The sequence below is a fragment of the Chroicocephalus ridibundus genome, chromosome 15 (assembly GCF_963924245.1).
Source record: "Chroicocephalus ridibundus chromosome 15, bChrRid1.1, whole genome shotgun sequence".
Lineage (NCBI taxonomy): Eukaryota > Metazoa > Chordata > Aves > Charadriiformes > Laridae > Chroicocephalus > Chroicocephalus ridibundus.
The window spans coordinates 10,534,233-10,554,476 of record NC_086298.1 but is presented as its reverse complement, the minus strand read 5'-3'; the positions used below and the strand labels follow the sequence as shown (position 1 = coordinate 10,554,476).

At 55.9% G+C, this 20,244-nt stretch overlaps 1 protein-coding gene across 5 annotated transcripts; it reads right to left on the bottom strand.

Moving 5' to 3' along the window:
- Window positions 1-77: 77 nt before the first annotated feature.
- EGFL7 (EGF like domain multiple 7) lies at window positions 78-18,850 on the bottom strand. Of its 5 annotated transcripts, none has more exons than XM_063352698.1 (10): window positions 18,665-18,849; window positions 13,851-13,919; window positions 8,347-8,532; window positions 6,498-6,620; window positions 6,171-6,283; window positions 5,351-5,446; window positions 3,787-3,951; window positions 2,899-2,963; window positions 2,393-2,555; window positions 78-361 (listed from the first exon to the last, which is right to left on the bottom strand). In XM_063352698.1, exons 3-10 carry the CDS (start codon window positions 8,424-8,426, stop codon window positions 339-341), a joined length of 828 nt encoding a protein of 275 aa, XP_063208768.1. In that variant the 5' UTR covers window positions 8,427-8,532; window positions 13,851-13,919; window positions 18,665-18,849; the 3' UTR covers window positions 78-338. The 5 variants fall into 5 exon arrangements, with proteins under 5 accessions (XP_063208768.1, XP_063208765.1, XP_063208764.1 ...); XM_063352695.1 differs by lacking the exon at window positions 78-361 and adding an exon at window positions 14,547-14,795 and having other exon boundaries at window positions 382-2,555; window positions 18,665-18,850; XM_063352694.1 differs by lacking the exon at window positions 78-361 and having other exon boundaries at window positions 382-2,555; window positions 18,665-18,850.
- Window positions 18,851-20,244: the final 1,394 nt, after the last annotated feature.

Below are 20,244 nucleotides of genomic sequence, written 5' to 3'. Positions count from 1 at the left end.
AAGCCAGGCAAAGCTAAGCACCACACGGCTTCGCGTACAGCCAGTCTCTCTGGCACAGCCAGACAGGCACTAACAGCATGAGGTAAGGCATTTATTTTCTGCCACTCCAGCAGGAAGGGGGTGAGATGCTGAGGGCTCGGAGTCCAGTTTGAAAGTAACTGTGTGACCTTTGATAAGGTGAGTTGGAAGAGAAAATGGAGATGCTGATGGGAAACCAGCCTTCTCCTGCTACCCTGTGCCTCCCTGTAGGTGATGTGGCTTCATCCTCACCCTGGGGCTGGACAGTGAGATAAGAGCTATGGATGCACTCGGCTTGCTCCCATTCCTCGGGTGTCCCGCTAGAGATCATTCTTGCAGGAACCTGAAAAGATAGAAAAAAAAAAAACAACACAAAAAAAAATCTAGGAATGTTGTTAGCCTGGGTTCTGGGTTTGGTTCATCTCTTTCCCCAAGAAGGATGAGGTTGCCCTCAGCCTCTGCAAATGTCACCCACACTTGCTGCTTTCCCTTTGCCGAACACCCCTAGGCTGGCTCTGTCCTGACACACTTGGGAGCGTCGCTCTCCTCCCCGGCATGCCGTAATCCTCAACAGCCTCAGCTGGGCCTGGGAAGTCCTGCGCAAAGTGTCCTGAGGAAGTGGGAAAGCCAGTGACAGTAACACTGGCTGCTCCAGGATGGGAGGCTGGGACCGGCCCGTCCCACTGCAGACACAGCGGGTGGCTCTGTGTGTGACAGTAATCGGACACAGGCGCTGCTGGTCACCAAAGTCCCCAGTGTCTGGGGAGCTCCGTGGGCTGGGGAAGGGACCGTGCGGGGTGGCTGCGGCACAGCTGCATGCAGCTGGGGGTCTGTTGGGCCACTAACAGGGTGTAAGTGTCACAGTTGAGCATCAACACGTGGTCACCAGCCTGTGCTGAGCCGGGGGTAATTCAGACTTGGGCTGAAACAGGGCGTACAGAGGTCTGATCTTGTGCCTTCACTGGTGTTTAAGGAAGAGAAAATGATTTTTAGTCCTTACACACATCCCCACAAGGCAGATAATTGGAGGGTGCAGCTGTACCTTTGTATTCAGTTGTGAAATGCTTTGCAAGGTGCAGAAAGCGGATGGCTACTTAAGTCTCCGTGGGATGCCCTGCAAGCCCCAGTGCTGCTGGGGTATGAAAGGACAGACTTGCGGACTCCCGAGACCACGAGAGAGACAAAAACAAGTTTTGTTTGCCCGAACAGGCTTGGCAGAAGTAAAGTTCAGGACTTTGGAGTCATCCCTTGGAATAAATCCATGTTACCTTGTGATACAGCTCACATTCCTGTCACTAATAATATGTGCAGGGCAATACTAGGAAACCCTGTCTGCCTGAACGCTCAGTGGTTCTGATGATTACCCCTTTCTGAGATGTTTTCTAAGTGTCTATTTGCAGCTACTTAGTCTTCAAACAAGTCCTTTGAAGTCTTTTATATCTAAGCCATTACTGCAAGCAGTGAACTGGGACTGGATATGCCCTGAAACACAGTTTCCCCTTAAGTCTTTCCAAGCACCCATGAGCGCCAGGCTGCTGCTGCACACCAGCACCTGAAAAACGCCCCGGCTGTGCCTAGTTTCTGGGCGTTTCACTGGGATTATTTAATGGGAAAATGAGCTGCAAAGAGCTGGCTATCAACACAGAGTTCCTACAGTTTGTGCTCTACTCTGAGTCAAGCCACATGCTCCAGGGAGAGCGTTGCACCCACCTCAGGGACCCGAGGGGATGCTGCCCCACTCTGCGGTGCTGTGGGGGAGCACACCAGGCAGGACCCCCCCCGCCTATGGTCATTTCACACACAACAGCTCCCACCAGCGTCTCTTCTTCAGAGTTTGCTACTTGGGAACCCTCTCTGGTCCGCTGCCTGGCAGAGAACTGGTTGGTCTGTAGACTTCAAAAAGAAATGCCTAAAACTTCCCAGGCTCGTAAATCCGCCAGCCTCTGCACGCTCCCTAAACTTTCCTGATTGACTCTTCGGACTGTTAATTTCCTAACAGTTGAGGTTTCTTTTCTAAGGACTAAGTTATAACGGTGCAGGAAGGGAACAGAGCTGGTGAGGGTACTGATGGCCAGACATACCCCACTGCTCAGTGGGCTCCCTCTGCTTCTGCCCCAGAGCCACGTTTCCACGGGCCGATCACGATTTTTGGCTGCTACAAGGACAGTCAGATGGTGCAGCCATAGAAACAGCTTTGAAATGAAGCTAATGGGCTGTTTGTGTTCATCTTTTATTAATTACAGGCTGATGAGCTTGAGGGAGATATAGATTAATAGTGGCATATGTGTTACTGATCTCGCTGGCCCGCATCTGCTCACCATGGCCAGTGTGAATGGAGTGAAATACTTCAACCCTGCCTTGTCCAGGCACTTACACGTCTCCAGCCGCTCCTCGAGGAAGGAGATCTGCTCGCTCAGGGAGTCGATTCTGTCCAGTTGCTGGAGGGAGTGGGACAGCCGGCTGATGGGGTCTGCGCCGACGTCCTCCGGCGCAGATGGCATGAGGTTGTGGAAGGGGGCCAGCACCAAATGGAGTTTCTACAGGGAGACGGGGAGCCATGAAGCCCTCCCCAGCCACAAGGACCACCCAGCGGGACATAGCGTGCTGCCTGCTGGGGTGCACCCCACCGGGGTGGCACGCTGGCCCGCTCGAGGGGCTTTGGTTGTGTTCAAAGGACCGCCGGGCTGGAAGAGCTGCTGCGCGGGCGCTGCCGGCAGCGTGGAGCACAGCTGGGATTGCTGTGGCATGAGGCCAGCAGGATGTTAAAAATAGAGCCCGGGCAGAGGGAAACCCTGGCTGCAAACAGCCTGGGGTGGGAGCTGGCTGAGCGGGGCCTCGAGCCGCGGCAGGGCAGGGAGGAGGTGTGTGCTGTCAGCTCACCTGCTCCAGCGCTTCCACTCTGCTCTTCAGGTCTTTCATTTCTTCCTTCATTTCCCTGGGGGGACCTGAAAAAGTGACCAAGGAAAGGTCAGTTAGTAAAAGCCCATTGCCCGAGGTGGGGAGAGACATTGCTGCAGGGCTCAGGCCAAGCTCTGCTGCTTTCCACTCCCCTCCTAGTGAGCCCCCAGGGTCAGCCACACTGGGACCAGCCCCCGGAGCATCGATCGGATCCAATGCCTACTGCAAGTACTGGCATCTAATCCTGCTGCTGGAGTACCTGCAACAAAGCGGGGAATTTTTCAGGCAATGGGGTGATGCTTCAAGGATAAGATGTCTGGTGAAGCCTTGTGCCCATGTTGTCATATTAATTAGCACCCGGGTCTGCCCTGTCCCATGGCGAGCACAAAGGTTCGTCCCTGCTGAGGGCCCAGGACAGGGGATAAAGGCTCTTCCAGGCGTTTCACGCGTGATGCCCGTGCTGGCCACAGCGCATTATTACTCACGGTACGAGTTTGAAGTGTCACAGCGCGTACCAAAAGTAATAATGGACCGTCACCAGCAGCGCCCACCGCTCCTCGTGGCTCCAGACTTGCCCTGCGGCAAGGACGATGATGGAGAGAACAGCTGCATCCCGGCCACCACGCGCCACGGATGGGCTCTGTCACCCTCGCAGATGGAGCAGTGGCTGGATTTGTGCACAGGGAGGTTGTTTGGGTGGCAGAGGGAGTCCCAGGTCACTGGGAATAAAGGTGAGGCGTGCTGGCTGTCGTCCCCTCTCCTGTCTCTTGCCAGTCCTGCTCCAGCCACCCTGCGATGCTGAGTGTTAATCCCAGCTTTCATCAAAGGCCCCGAGCAACCAGGGCTGTCCTTCAGCGCGGGACAGGTTACCTGCTTGGCTGATGGTTTCTGGCCCAGGGTCTGGCACCAGGGGCTGGCACGCCTTGTCATCGGCAGCGAGGGTGAAGCCGTCCCAGCAGGTACAGCGGTAGCTCCCGGCCGTGTTGATGCAGAGCTGATGGCACCCGTGGCTCTGGCCGGCACATTCATCCACGTCTGAAACCACAGGTACGGCTCAGTGAGGACAGGGGAGGTGAGGAGATGCTCACCGGGGGCAAGGGGCACGGACCGCTCAGCCCTGCAAGCCAGGGTTCTGCTACCCCCGCTAGAGCCACACGGGCTCACACGGGGGGACGCGATGGGACCCCAGATGGAGCCGGCGTTTGGGCACAGCTCTGGGTGCTGTCAGCACTGCGGGGCGTGAGCACAAGATGCACCCGCGCCCGGGACAGCCTTCCCTCTTGCACCCGGCTGGAGTAAACCTGGGCTAACCCCGAGGGGGATCGAGCCTCCTCCCCTCCGCCCACTCCCCCCACAAAAGAGCCAGAAACAAAAGCTGTGGTCAGAAATGTCCCAGCTCTGGCCGGGCGGGCGCAGGCAGCGCTCGGCTCTCATCCTGGATTTACGGCCGGGGTTTTGGTTCCAGCCAGCCGTGGCGAGGAGCTATCAGCCTTTCAAGTGTGTACAAAACCCAGTAACCTCTCCTCACACGGGGGAGTTATTAAAGCTGTTCCCACAAAGCAAAATGAGCTGAACCGCTTCCCACGCCCGGGCGAATCTGTTTTAGGCAGTGGGAAAATCCTTTTCCCCCCCTGCGCTGGAGCTGGAGCTGTCAGCGATGGGCTCAGCCCTGCCTGGCCCAGCGTGGGTCAATGCCACGCACTCCTCCCTGCCTTACAGGAGGGCAGAAAGCCGGGAACGCGGTGGCAGGGGTTTGCACCACGCCGGTGTGCCAGGGTCTGCGGAGCACTGCTGCCCTCCATGCTGCCTGACCTCCCTGCACTCTGGAGAGGAGCACCAGGCTGCTCTCATGCCGGGGAGGAGCTCAGTGCCTGGAGATGGCCAGGCTTTCCCTCCACCCCCAGATATTTTTGGTTTACAGATTGAGTCTCTGAGTAAACGGGCGTCTTAGTTTACAGCAAGAGTTTACAAAACTTGGGAGATAGAAAATCTCCGGCTAACTCCCCGAGTGGAATGGCTGCTGTGCAGAAAGCCTTTTGCTGGCTGCAGAGATAGGCAGAGCCTCTGCTCGCGCCGACCCAGTGGCGCAGCAGCGGAGAGAAAACGTGGATGCCAGGGCTGGGAGCACCAAGACAGCCAAAGGGAGGTCAGAGCTCCCCTGGGAGCCGAACTTCCCGTCCTTTCCTGGCCAGACCATCAGGCATCACTGCCCTGGAGCAAAACATGTTGGTGTGCATGTGTGTGTCTGGAGGGGAACGCACTGGTTCCCTTCTGTGGTCTGAGTAGCACCAGGAACGTGCCAAGGCTTGGTGAGGAGCCACGGTGCCGGTCCCCGTCCCCCACCAAGAGGCTGGTCTGTGGGCAGAGCCCCATGGCAGTCCCGTTGCTCCCCAGAGAAGCTCAGGAGCCCGGAGGGGAGCAGCGCGGCTGGTACCTGTCTGGCAGGCTCGCCCCGTCCAGCCGGGTGGGCAGGCGCATCTGCCGGGGAAGGCGCAGGTCCCGCCGTTCTGGCATGGCACCCAGCAGAGAGCTGCAGGACCAAACACAAGCACAGCATCACCGGGCAGCTCTGGGGGTCCCCAGCTCCCTCCCCTGCCACTGTGGATGCGTGGACACACACACAGAGCACACACACATCACAAAACACACCCCGGCACCAGCCCCGGGCCGCGATGCTCTGCCCCAGCCCCGGAGCAGTGGGGTTAAGCTGGCTGGGATGCACAGGGCAAAGGATGGGTGGGATGAGCAGGACCTTGGTTTTGCAGCCTGGAAAGAGGTGCAGGTGCCTGCAGCCAGCGCAGCCGGCAGGGAGGAGGGACAACGGGCAGCAGTAGACCCTGGGAAGCCCCTGGTGCCACACTCAGAGCTCATCTGGGGACAGACCAGCTGCTGATGTTTTGTGTTTGTTTTCTGCTGTACATCACAATTGCCTCCTGAAAGCATTTCTCTTCCATTACTGCTGATTTATATGGAAAGGACTTGTTTTATTTATCCTCTGGTAACTATAAAGTTAATAAGCGATCCCAAAGGACAAAGGCCTGCGAGGCTGCAGGGAAAGGCTGGGAATTAATCAGAAATTGAACTACATTTGGTTGTGATGCTGAAAATTTAAATGCTTTCCTACAGGGAGAACCCGCCAGACAGACAGCGTGCCGGTAAATGAGAGAGCTGGCTGCCAGCGCCTCATCCAGGGACCTGAGGTACGCGGCCCGTGGGGTCCGGAGGAGGAGAGCGCTGGCACAGCAGCCTCTTACCTCTGTTGCAGCTGAGCGCGTGGCTGTTAGCCCTGCTCCAGCCGGGACAGCACGAGGCCGCGGGCTGGGGCAGCTGCCTGTACGCCTGCCGGTAGGCAACCCTGTAGATGGTCCTGCAACACAAAGATGGAGCTCAGCCGGGTGATTGAGAACCCACCTCAAGCCCCCCATCCCGCTCCCATACCAGTGGGTCAGACCTGGGGGCCCCTTCCCCACGGATCACGGCAGGACTCCCCCTTTTCACAGCCCCCACGGGTGGCTGGCTCGCTGGGATGGATCCGGCTCCCTCTGAGGGCCCGGGTCGATGGTGCAGGCAGATGCCCTCACCTGTAGGTGCTGCAGAGGCGGTGGCCCTGGCAGGTGGTGAGGTAGGGCTGGTAGACGGGCTGGACGTGGGACTCGGTGTAGGTGGCCGCCTGGTTCTCCGGTGCCGCGGCACAGACTCTGCGGCTGCGGAGAGAGGAGCAGGTCAGACACCGGCTAAAAAACAACCCGCCGCTTCGGGGCAAAGGGGCTCCACCGATTTACAGCAGCTCAAGACATGGCCTGACAGTCCCTCTCTACAGAGGGCTATTTAAATGGCAGTGGCTAATTGCCGGAGTGACCTGGGAGGCTAATTCAAGCTGGTTTGGGGCAGCGACACAGAGCTTGAGCACTGAGGGCTGGATGGGCTCTTCCTCCCCATCCCCTGCGCGAAGGCACTGACACCTCCTTGTACACTCACCCCGGCACAGTCCCTCCATCCTGGGAGAGCAGCCAGGGCCCAGATTTAGGGGGTATTTACTCAAAGCAGTTCTCCTTCCATCCATCGCCTCCCTTTCCTTGCAATCCCTCACTTTCTGCATGGATTTTTCCTTTCTGAGACTTTTGCACTCCTGAAACGGATGCCCCTGTCACCAGGAAATTAATGATTCCACAGGAAGGGTCAGGCTCACCACAAAAAGGTAGAGGCCAGACGAAAGTCGCCCTCCAGTCTTCCTAAGATAACTGCGATCTAGTCAAAAACTTTCCCAAGGTCAACAGCCAAAGTGGTCTGGGTTAAAGATTCTTTTGGTTTTTTTCAACATTTTCCAGCCCAAGCAGGTCAGTCCCACTGAGGAACTCGCCTACTTGTCTCAGCCTCCCAGCCCAATTAGAAACTAGAATAAAAAGCCTGGGAATTAGCATGGTCATCAGATGGCTTCCATTAACTCCAGAAAACTCCTCTCAGCCTCACTGATTAATGCTATAGAAGAAGTAATTTTTAAATGGCAATTGTTTGCTTTGCAAAATTTAGAATAAAGCTATAGCTGCAGCCTGTGCGTGCGAGCGAGGAATTCAGCCTGTGGTTTTAGTCACAAGCAGAATGCAAAAGGTTTAACACTAGAGGAGAGTATTTCGATGTAAAAACAAACTTTGTAGAAAATGTGAGCTGTATCTGGGGGGGTGGGCCTTGAGCTCGAGCTGCTTTTGGCTGGGGAAGAAACTGGGGCACCGAGCTCTGGGCTTCTGGACCCAGCAGGAGCTGAGCTGTGCCTGCCCAGGCTGTGCTGGGATCCAGGGCGCCGTGTCACCCCCATTTCCCGGAAAGGGAAGGGGAATTGCTGGACCTGCCATTCTCGGGCTTGCAGGACCGTGACCACAGCCACCACAGCAGCCCAGGGAGCACAGGGCATGGTGGGCAACAGCCCACCGGGGCTCTCCATGCCTGTGTTCCCTGGACGGTGCCTCCTCTCAGGGCTGGGAGGCTGCATCCTCCTTTGATGGCTCATTTGCACAGTTTGATTGGCACGATAGCAAGATTGCGCCCCTATTTTTGTGCAAGGATGTGCTTGAAAGGGACAATAATAATTGACAAAGAGTTCAGGGCCTGTTTAGCTTTTGACTCTCCCAGACAAAAAGCCCAGAGTGTCTTTGTGTCCCCTGCATGGAGCTAAACGGAGCCATGGCGTTTTCTCTGAGAGGTTTTTTCGCTTCAGTGACAAAGGAAACAAGCACCAGCAAAGGGCTACCAAGCCCTGGCTGCCCCAGGAGGACTCAGCTGAGTCTTTTCCCACCTCCTCGCCAGTCCGGCGAACTGCCCACGCAGATGCAGCTGGCTGGCTGAGCGGGGCTCTTCATCACCCAGAGAGGATGTGCCTCGCCGTGATGTGCAGATGGGCACGCCTGGACAAAAAGCAGACAAAAAGGGGCTTACCCTGCCCGGGAAAAGCCATCCGTGTTGGTCACAGTGAGGATGAGGAGGAGTCCCGAGAGGAGGCAGCCGGTGCGGTGCATGTCCCGTCTGTCCTGCGGCGCCCTGGGCTGTGCGGCACGACCAAGTCTCGCTCTTTGGTGGGAAGCGCTGGCTCCTACCGCATGTCTCGCCCTTCAGCGGGGAGCCCTGCAATCCAGAGAAGAGCACTGTGAGCATGTGATGTCCACCCCCAGCTGGTGACAACTGACAGAGCCACGGGGACAGGGATGGCCACATCTCCCGGGGTCAGAGGGGTGGCACCGAGTGTGCACAGACCCTCCAAGGGCAGCAAAGGGGCTGGGGCAGGAGCACACTTGCTGGCAAGAGAGCAGTGTGACAAGCCAAAACACAGGGGAAGAGGGGACACGAGGGACCCGTGAACCCCTTGCAAGGAGGGAGCTCCTGCGGGAGCAAACCCACTTTGCCCCACTCAAGTCACTGGTGTGGCAGTGATTTACCCCAGGGGGACGCCTGGCCTGGCACACAGGAGATGCTCTCGTGGCACCAGGGGCCACACGGTCGCTTGTCGAGTGGCAGGGAAGGGACCTGTGTCGCATGAAATACAGTGCCCGCTCCAGAGAGAGAGGGCAAAACAATGGCCCGTAATTTCTTAATCCATACGGCATTGTAAAGCTGCGTTTTCCCACCACATAACATGCTGAAATCTGATCTTCTTCTCTTTAAAATACAAGTTCTTGCCAGGGAAAAGTGCTGTAAGGGCCATATGTACCATCTGTGGAGTCAGAACTAACCGAGTCATGAATAAAGAGGCTTTGATTTTCTATCATGGGACAAATATGAAACAAGGCTGAAGAAGGTCAATAACAATATCTAATTTAAACAAAACAGTTGGCCTCCGGATGGCAGCAGTTAAAGGAGGAAGAAATTAAGAAACCCACCTTAAATCTATGCCAATTAAAGAAAGAATCAGTCTTTCTGATTAAACCTTGAGAAAGGAGTGGCTTTATAAGAGGCAAAACAAAATGAAACCTCCTTCCGAAACTGCAAATACAGTGAGCTGCAAATAAACTTTCTAAAATCCACAGGTGATGTGGGATGGGGGATTGCAGGTTCATCCCCAAACTCCTTCAGGACAACTCCTGACTCCGACACAAGCTGTTGAGGGTAACTGGCATAACCATCCCAGATCTATAGACCCTGCAGGTCTCAAAGCCCTTCTCCAAGGCGCTCAGTATCATCTTTTCCTTTGTGCAGGTGAAGAAACTGAGGCACAGAGAGATGCAGACCCACATCTGGAGATAAACCAGTGTCCTGGCTTGAGGGACAACCAGCCTGGTGCCTTCCTGCCCCTTAATATCGAACACCTTGTGCATGTTTCCATGCAGTGACAGAGGCGGACGGCTGGCTGGGCAGCCCCTTCCCTCCTCACCCAGCTGGGGACGCAGCTCGGTCCATGAGCTGAGCAACAGGCAGGGGTTGTGTCACAGCACAGCGACTGTATCGCTACAGAACACCATCAGGACCTCATTCAGTCCCTGAATTCAGCGGTACTGCGGAAGCTGAGGGTCTGGCTCCAGGACAGGGAGGGATGGCAACGTGCCCACCCTGCTCCTACAGCCATACGAGCTATTCCCATGGAGCCGCAGCCCAGCAGGGAACTGCAGATGCCCGGGCACATTTTAACCTCCGTACAAGCTCAGCTTTGAGGATGTAAGGGGGATTTTGGTGATATAAAGCCTGTAGTCCTCTATCCTCCTCCAAACGTAGCAATAAATTTCATCTTCTAATGATTAATATATGGTATCTCCACCAACAGGAAATCAAATCTTGGTTGACCTGCAGGGAAGTTTTAAAAAAATAGTGAAGAAACCTTCTTTTTCCCTAGTCCTCCTGGAGACGTCCCAGGGACACCAGCATACAGAGACGTACTAACTCCCCACCGCTCAGCTAGCCAGCTTTTCCCAGGGCTATACTGGGACACATATTTTCCTCACAATCACAGATCCCCAGACTAGCGGTGCTTCTCCAGAAGTCTGTAAGTCAAACTCTGCCAACCATCTCCATCCTCCCACAGGATTCCCGTGACTGCCATGGGAGCTTTCCCTGTGGGGAAGGCAAGAAACGCAGGGCACGAGCCTAAAATATAGATGGTTTGTTTTTTCTCTTTGAAATGGAGCAGCGTTGCCCTACCTCAAGTGGTCAGAGTATCCCTCTGGGTCATAAAATTATGATTGCTTCATACCAGAAAAAGTTTCAAAAGTGAAAATATTATAGTCTATATTTGTCTTTTTCATGAGTTTATGAAAATCAGCCTCTTTAAAGCCACTGAAGATGCTCCAACCTGTTGCCGCTACCTGTTCTCATACACAACTTTTAAAGCACATAACTTAAGGAAAATCCTTTCATGATTAAGAAAAAAAAATATTTTTTTTTTATCACTGCCTTTCTAGTCTCCCAGATGAAAAGGTGAAGGTCCATGGTCTGGCAAGTGAAACCATGTGGGTGCATCTGAGCTTCTGCTGTTTCACGGCGCAGCAAAGTCTCCTCGGCGGGCCATGTGCTCCTGTAAGTCTGGGGGTCCCTCTCCCGCCAGCCAGAAATGTTCCTGTAATGCTCCTAAGTCTCCCTTTGCCTAACCCACCTCAGCAACCAGCGGGAAAACACATCCCACCACATGGGTGAGCCGTGCTTTGGCCAGTTCTGCCCATGGAACCAAGGCTAAAACTCCAGCTGATGGCAGTAGGAGGAATTGGAGTTTGTCAGGATAGTGGTGCAAGAGAATCTGGTCCCTCAAGAGGATGAAATTCCCCTCACAAGAACACAACAGCTGCACTTTTTCAAACAGCCTGGCCTGGTTCTGCAGGTGACACTGCAGCTCCCGACTGCGCGCCAGACCTGGTCTGTGCCCTCAGAGCCAAACCCTCCTGGAGGGGGTCAGCATCAGCAGCAGGGAGATGGATTTTCCCCTTACAAACACCTCCAGCTGTTCTCTGCGCAGGCTGCCGTGCAGGCACCGCGGAGCGCGGGCACAGGGATGCGGGCAGGATGGAGCAGGGCACTGGGACAGGGACACCGCAGAGCAGGGCGCAGGGACGGGGACACCGCGGAGTGGGCTGCGGGGATGCAGGCACCGCGGAGCCGGCTGCAGGGGTACGGCAGCGCGCAGCAGGGCGCAGGGACGCGGGTATCAACGGAGCGGGCGGCGGGGACGCGGGTACCGCGGAGCGGGCTGCGGGGACACGGGTATGACGGAACAGGCTGCGGGGACACGGGTACCGCGGCACTCGGCGCAGGGATGCTCACCCCGGCCCGCAGCAGGCCGAGCCCCGCTCCCCCGGGCTTTCCACCCCCCGGGGCAGGCGAAGAAGCCTCCGGGGCACCTCCCGGGCCGCCCACCCCCCCAGCCCTGCCGGGACCCCCGGGCGCTCCCGCTGCGGCAGGGAGTCCCGCTCCGCGGAACGGCCCCCGCTCCCCGCTCCCCCCCGTCCCTCCCCGCCGGAGGATGCGGCCGCGGCCCCCCCAGGCCGTGCCGAGCCCCCCCGGGCGGCGCCCGCCGGGACTCACCGGTGGCGGCGGCGGTTGCGGAGCCGCGGAGTCGCCGCCGCGCCGCGGCCCCCCGCGCATTTCCTCCCCCGGCCCGAGCCGGTCCCTCCGCCCCGGCCCAATGAGCTCCCGGCGGGGAGGAAAGCGGAGCCTCCCGGCCGGGGGGAAGCGCCGGGGCCCGGGGAGCCTCCGCCTGCCCCCGCCCCGCCGGCCCCCGCCGGCCGCCACCTGCCCCCGCGCCCCAGCTGAGGTGCCCCGGCTCCCCGGGGGACGTGCAGGGACAGGGCAGGACCCACGGAGAAGCCCAGTCCAGAGCAGGAGGACATGCTGGGCATTGTGCCCCACATGTTGTCCCTGCCGCGCTGGCCCCTCTGCAGGATCCCTGCCCTGGATTGATCTGGAGCCTTACCTGCAGACTCTCTACGGCAGGCTGAGCCCCGCAGCCTCACCAGCCCGTGTCTGCATGCCCCACTCTACAGGGGCACAAGGTCCCTGACCCCCTCCACAGCCCAGGGATTAATGGTAAGAGAGGGAAAGCCCAGCATAACCCCCAGCCCCTCACCCAGGGGTGTTCAGACTCCCAGGTGAAATGGTCCATCACCAGTGCAATGGCCAGGGCAAATTTATTTCTCTTTGCTAAAAAATACTGTAGCTGGTTCTGCACTGCCCAAGAGGACATCTAATTATAAAAGGAGACATCATTTTTCCCTAGGTTAGAGACCTAACACGGGTCCTTAGCCTCCCACCGTGCCCCGTTAATCCCTCTGAGCTCATTACAACAGCAAAGTCCTCCAGAACTGCCAGGACAGGGAGGCTGGTTTCCAGCAAGCCCTAAAGGATGCTTAAGGGATTCCTTGGACACCCCCCGTAGCCATGGAGATTCCCGAATTCCATACACGGACCCACGCAAGGCACAGCTCCGCTGGCTTCCCAACACCTGCCCCAGGAGAGATTGGGCAGGCCGATCCCCCAGCTGCCTGCAGGCTTCTCGGGTTAAACGCCCAGTTATTTATCGAAGCAAATTCTGCAGTTCGGTTTGTGCCAAACTGCCACTTGTTTTGTCTACATTTTTCTCGGGAAAATTAGAGCACAGAGGCTTATTGTTTTTCAAATGACTTAGGCGCCTGCCCATGCACAGAACCAGCCTTAAAGATCGCAGGGGTCTGATGTACAAATGAAAGGCAGGATACAACCCCCTGGGAATATTTGTTCCCATTAAGCTTTGCAATTTTTTTTTTTTTTTAAAGCATGTAGGCATTTAAAGGAAATATTTACCAGTTAAACAATAATGGCTCCAGAAGAGCAACTGAGATCACTGGCCCGTCCCCTGTGTTTCCTCATGGATACGCTGAGGCTGCTGATTGAACTGGAGCTGTCTCGGGCGCGACGCTGCGCCCTCCAGGGAAGCTGATGGGTGCAAGATCTGCTGGCGTAGGGCTCTCGGGTGGGCCCGTGTAAAAGGAGCATAAACTGCTTTGGTGAGATCCTCCCCTGGGGAAGGGAGCAGAGCAGAGGGGAATCAGCTCTGGGATGTGCCGGTAAGGATGGAGCTGCATTGCCGGGGCGGACCGAGCGTGTGGGAGACGGGATCCCTCCCAGCAGCAAGGGCAAGGCTAGCCGATGCTGGTGGAAGCGCAGCTCCACGTTACACAGCATCTCACATGGCACAAACAGGTTTGCTCGTTCTGCCTGGATCCAGCCAACCTCTGGGGAATGATTCCAGCTCACTTAATCTCATAAGCACGAAGCACAGGCAACTTTTCCCAAGAGCCTCGAAGGGACAGTAATTATCTCATTACGCAGAGAGTGTTATTGTTTTTTTCTGGTGCATGGGGGAGATGAACAGAGCCTGATACTCAACTTCCCTAATAATTGCAAAATGCATTTGGAAGCCAATTGAAAGCTTCTACATCAGACCATACTGAAAGCACAGGATCTAATTTCACGGCCGAGAAACTCACCTTATCTGTGGTGCTCCGTCATTTGTCCTGGGCAGGGATCCTTTCCTTATGGAACATCTTGGTTTCTTACTGTCAGAACAGAAAAAGCCCGCTGTTACGCTCCCCTTGTCATGCAGGCAGAGATCAGTGATCCAGCCCTTGCCCATGACGGACCTGGTGTGGGGTTCCTTGGATACTCCCAAAGGTTCTTGCAGAGTGGGGTGGAGGATGAACGCCGGACCGTGGCCACAGAGTGCCTGTGTCAGGCATTGGCACTGAGCTCACACCGCAAAGCCTCGCTGGGCACCCTGATACCAGCGGTAGAGCACCCGTCCCTTCCCTCCTGGGCAGCACAGGCTGCACAGAGGGGGCTTTAGGAGCATCCTATAGGTCCTGGTCCTCCCCTCACTCACAGGAGCTTGCGGTGTAGGTCACCTTGCTGTGACCCTGGTGGGAAAGGCCAGGCAGAGCCACGGTGCCTTGGCACCCTTTGGGGCTGAGCAGGCAGGGATATGAGCGAGGGCGGAGCAGAGCAGAAGCTCTGGTTCCACCTGACGCCGCAACAGGGCTTCACTGAACCCCGAACCATCCCCTCCAGCAGGATTCCCAGGGCCTAGGGATGGGATTTTCCAAGAACCCGAGAGACAAAAGTGCCCTGCTCCTGCTGACACTCTCCTAGGTGTATCCAAGTTTCCTTACACTGACGTGTGATCTCACCTGCTGTGCCGCAACACTGTATTTTACCATCTTCAGTACGTACACATGCTCATTTAAGGGCACAGATTGCCCAGGCAACCAAAGGTAAACCTGGTGGTGAGAAAGGGGATGGACTTGCTGGCACCCAGCGTCCCACGCAGCGCTCAGCTCCTTGTGGGACAATGACACCCAGCACAGGACGAAGCACGCCGCCATTCAGGGAGTCCATTAGAGCCTTCTCAGCCATCAGACAATTAGTCCCGAAGTGCTCTGCCACGTTTTAAAATTCTGTGAGTATTTTAACTGCAAAATGTTTGCTTTTCAGTTCCACTTACTCGGCCAAATCTTTGCTCAAGCAAGTACCCATGTCAGCTGCTTAAGAACTGCATATAACCATTAAAACAGCATTTAATCCTCCACTCTTAGGGAGGGTTCAGTGTCTTATATGCTAATATTCAGTACGCTGGGAGGAAATCCCCCAAGACACTGCCTGGCAGAGTTCCATTGAAAGCAGGGGAGTGATGCCAGTTCAGAGTGGGGGAAGATCAGATCTGTTGGCTCTGTTAATATCGGCGTGATGAGCTCCTGACAAAGGCAGTAAGGGATTTTGGCTCCTGACTGCAAGTCTGTCTGAATTTGAAGTCCTCCCTGCACCAGTGTTTTACATGTTTCCTCCAAAGCTTTCTCCCTTGCGCACGCTAGAAGCGTACTCCCACGACATCTAATATTAATGCCTGTCTCCAGGCCAAGAAAGAAATGTTTCTGTTCAATCACTCTCTTAGTTATAACAATGCCCAAATCTCCTCATCTCCCACTGGTTTTATCACCAGTATGAGCTACGGAGGCACGCTGAGTGCTGGCCCAGAGCAGATCCCGGGCTGAGCACTGGGCTGGCAGCAAAGGTGAGATTTTTACCCACCTCCCCATTTCTAGAGCCCGTCCCGCAGACCTGCCAAGCACAACACACTCGCCCTGGCAGCAGCACCAGATCCAGCATCACCCTGAGAGCATCCGTGGTGGATGAGGGCTGGTGGGGTGGGCTGGGCTTCCAGCCGGCCGCCTGTACGGTAGGTGAGCTCAGAGGGGCTGGGGTGGAAGGACTCAATTTTGCTATGGCTCTGCAGGCATGAAAAAGGAATGATTAACAGAGGAGAATTAATAGGAGATGAGCGCTAAGGTCCCACATCAGGAGCCCTCTCTTAAGAGAGGGGTGCTTACAGCCCGTCACGGTAAATGGGACGTGCCCAAGCACACGAGCACTTCCCCAGGCTGGGGCCAGAGGTGCTGAGGTGGCAGATGGAGGCAGATGGATGGGGAGACAGACAGAAGAGTGACACACATACAGATGCAAAACTTTTCAGCTACTACAAGCCACGGCTGACCCCGTACCTGCTGTGTACAATGGGCTCTCGCTGGCCTCTGCAGGGGTCTTGTACAGAACTGGAAGCGCTTGCTAAAGCCATAGGAATTTTTGGTGCTTCTGAAGAAAGAGGGAATGGCTTTTCCTGTTTTAGGACAAACTCTTCTGCTCAGGCTTTTCATACGGCTGTTTGTAAACTTTACACTTAAGTTCAGGCTTTGGAGCAGCCCCTGTTCTGCAGAGCTCTGTAAAGAAAACGACCTCCCACTATTCTATTATGTCCCATATTGTTCCCGGTTGCGTCAGCTGCAGACCAGTTATCTCAGTGGAAATCTAGAGGAGTCCATTGATGTCAGTGGGATCAAAGCAGGTCAAACCAAGAAAAGTACTTGGCCCATAGCTCTCGGTCTGTCGTCACCAGTTGCCCAGTGCTATGCATATTATGACCGAGATCTGATTCCCACAAAGTGATATTTTTTTTTTGCCTAAGGACTTCACAAGCATTAATCGCCTCAGGACCGGTATGTAATAACTTAAAGCGACCACAGAGACATACAGCAGCCCAGCTGTACCTGTGCAAAAACAAACGTGTGAACAGGACAACATCCCGCAGCCAGGTTTATTTTCCCTTATGTGCACACAGATGAGTTCTTATTTACATTTAGAGCAGGCAGTAATGGCTGCTGCGCAAAAGCTGGGAAATGATTCATCTCACCCAAGAATAAACTGAATTTCGCGTCTTTCTGTGAAATTTCCCTGGAAAAAGTGGTATTAGTCAGCAGGGAATCGCCCCCACCCCGCCATTCCCCTCTGCGTTTTCCCAGTGAGTCGCTCCCCGAGGAGCGCACGGGAAGTGCGGTGGGAATAGCTGTGAGTTGCATGCACGGCTCGGTCCCTTCCTCCCGGCCAGCCCAGTGAGCAGCTCAGGAGAGAGCATTTTGCGCAAGACTGGTTTTTGCTCTGGTTATCCTTCTCTAGCCGGAGGAAGTCTCCAGCTCCATAAACCTGCCCTAAGCGGAGTTCCTCTCTGCAGTCACCTCCCAGGCTACGGGCAGGACGGGAATCCAAGCGTTCACTTTGGGAGACAGGACAGAGAGTGAAATTACATTTCTGATCATCCTCTTCTGTTTGCAGAGACCCTTTCCTTTTCTTTCCCTGTCTGAGAGACAGAGAAACCTCAAGTTAAATCTTCCCTTGTGTTTCACCATGCCCTTCTGCTGCTGGTGCGACTGTGAGTCAGGTTCGTTTACTCTAATTTGTTGCAGTTTGTAAATCTGTCTCCCCAGAGCCAGCCCCATCTGCAGCAGTAGAGTCTGGGAAATGGCTCAAATGAGCTTGCAGCCCAGATTCAATTTCTCTTCCTTACCTCTAGGGAAACTTGTGCAGAGCTGGTAGTTCAACAGCATAGAGGGGGACTAACTCAATCAGCAGAATGAATGCGGGATCACAGGGAATAACATTCCAAACCTGCCAGAGCAGACTCAGTGTTTTCTGCTGCTGCCCGGAGGAGAGGCGGATTTTCGAGGAGGCCCAAAGTCCAGCCACTGCATCTGGGCTTCTGTCTTGCACAGCTTCCCAAGTGGTGGCAGAGCTGCCCAATCTGCTTTTAAATTAATTTTATCACTGAGCAAGCCTTGTTATTTCTTTTTATGTTTGATTCTCTGCCCAGCAAATTGATTCCGTGAATGTTAGACCCCGGGAAAAAGGTTATTTCAACTGAGAGCCGTTCACTGGCGTGGTCCTGCTCCATATTCCTGCCCAGCCAGCCGGTGCCTCGGTATCCCAGCTGCTCCTATCCACAGCCAGCCTTTTATCCCCAAAAACCCCAGGTCCCTCACTGAAAGCCTCCTGCCTGCACTGTGCAATGCCACAGATTAGGACAGCGGGACCCACAAGTCTGCAGGTAGCTGAAAGCAGATAGCACGCAAATCACCCAGCTCCACGGTTATAAATGTGAGAGGCTTTGCTGAACTCCTGGCATGCAAACGCGGGCACGCTGCAGGCTCGGCCCTCAGCCAGTGCGAGCCGCAGGGCTGCGGGAGAGCAGGGACGATCCCTGCCTGCAGCCCTGTCCTGCCTGTGTCCTGCCTGCATCTGGGAGCCCAACTCTGCCGTGGTGCCATATCAAATCAGATTCACCAAGAATCGCGGTGGTGCCGCTCGCTCGCAGCTGCACCACAAAGGAGGGCAGCCGGGGGAGCACAGATGGAAGGATGAACAGCATGGCGTGGTGTCGGAGGTGTTCAGAGAGCAGGCGGGTGGAGAAAGAGAATGAGTTACAGAAAGAAAAGAGGTTCGCTAAGAATTTCCAAGTGTCTCGCAGGTATTTGTGCAAGTGTTCACAGCCTTCCTCTGCATGCGCAGGAGGTAAAATTTACCCTCTGAGTTCTCCCCTCCTGAAAAACAGCCTGAGTGCCAGTGGGGTGAATTAAAAAGAGTAGTGCTGCTGGCTGGGCTGTGCTCCGAGCAAGGCAGCGCTGGAGACGCTCCTCGGCTCAGCACGTGCGTGGCTGACAGCGGAGCCAGCCTCGCTGGGAGCAGCCGAAGGATGCTTTGAAACCTCCTTTGCTCAGGCAGCCCTTTGCCAGCGCTGTGTGTTCTACCAGCCCCTGAGGCTCCCGCCATCGTCACCTCCTGGGGTGGTACAAAAGCCCACCCTGGAGCCCGTGGGGTCTGGCCTGGCAAGGACACACTCCCGCTGCCCCCCCAGCGCCAGCTCCCCATCCCGTCCCGTCCACCTCATCCCCACCGCGGTGACAGCCACGGGCTCGTACGGTACCTGAGGTGCCCTGCTGTCCCCTGCCGTGCCAGGAGCAGCCCCGCCGCTGCGCTCCACCATGGCTCCCAGCGGCCATCCCTGCCTGGCCGCCCTGGCTCCAGCCGGCCTGGACACCCGCCTTGCGCCCCCAGCATGGCCGGCCGCCGGCCACGCACAGGCAGGAGGTGGCTGCTGAGGTGGAAGGGCGGCTTTTTATGCTTTTCTTCCTGTATAAATCAGGCCGGGGATGGACAATCCCAGACAGGACTTCCTGTGTGTGTTGTGCGCTGATAACGGGCGCCACGAGGAGAACAAACACGGCCGACCCGCGCCCGGAGGGGGAGAGGGGCCGCGGGGCGGCACCCCCACACCGTGCCCACTGGGGATAGCCACGGTGTGCCGAAATGGAGGGGAGGCAGCCATGCCTCCCTGGGGACACAGGGAGGGAGAGGGCCACCCAGCTGGGCTCCCTGCCTGCACCTCACACCAGGCCTAAGATGGCTGCTGCCCCCCCCCCTCCTGCCTTGCTGGCATGGGGGATGTTTCGGCAGCCCCCACCACAGCCACCCATCATTCCACCTCAGAAGGGGTGGGTGGGGGGCCAATGGGGACCCCCACAGCACCAGGGCCTCTCTCCCAGCCCCTGCCAAGCATGGCGGGGCCAGCAGCCATCTTCTCAAGAGGGGGCCATGTTGGCATTAGGCACCAGTGGGGCATGTCCTGGGGTATTTGCGACCCCCCTGAAATTTGGGTTACAATGCAGTGGTCAGTCAGTCTGTTGGATGCCTTGTCACCCTCATCACACTGTCCCTGTGTTGGCAAAGAGCGAGGTACAGGCAATTTGGACCACTGAACCATCAGGACATCACCCAGCAAAGATGGCGTGAGCGGGCAGCAGAGAGGGGCATGGAAACAACTGCCCCAGCTCAGTAATTTTCAAGGCCATCCTGGTGCAAAGCTGATTGTGATTTCAAATTTAATATAAGTGTATGTGTGACCTTGGTTCTGGGAAGCCAAAGGAGGAATAGTACACATTTTAATTGGAATTTGAAACTTCACTCCAGACTTTATGCTAGGAAAGGAGACATTTTGGAACATGAGGGCTGTGGAGGTGGTAATTCTTTCTTGATTCTCTTAGAGGACACGATCAGGCCACCAAGCGAGTGACCCCATGGCTGGCTGTACGCTTTCCTCCTGTCCTGGCAGAATGCATGGCGTGGGTCTGGGGGCATGTGTCTTCTGGGGCTCCCCTGGAGCCACATCCCTGGGGACATGGACGTCATCCATGTCCCCAGCTTGTGCCACACATGCTGGGGTCCTCTCGGTCTGGGCGGCACAGGGCACTTGTGCGCAGGCTTACGGTGGATGATTACTCCCACCCTTATTCAGCAAAGTATTACTCTGGGCAAGTCCCCTGGGAGACGCAAAATATCCCTGTGTTTATTTATATAAATGCATGGCTAAAGAAAGACCCCACTTGTTTTCCTTGGCAGACAGGTTTTTAAAGGCTGTTTTCTGCCGCCCATCATCCTCTCCGGCAATAGGTGATTTTAAACGGCGTGCTGCTTTCTGTGAGCGTCGCCGCTGATGGACTCCCTGGG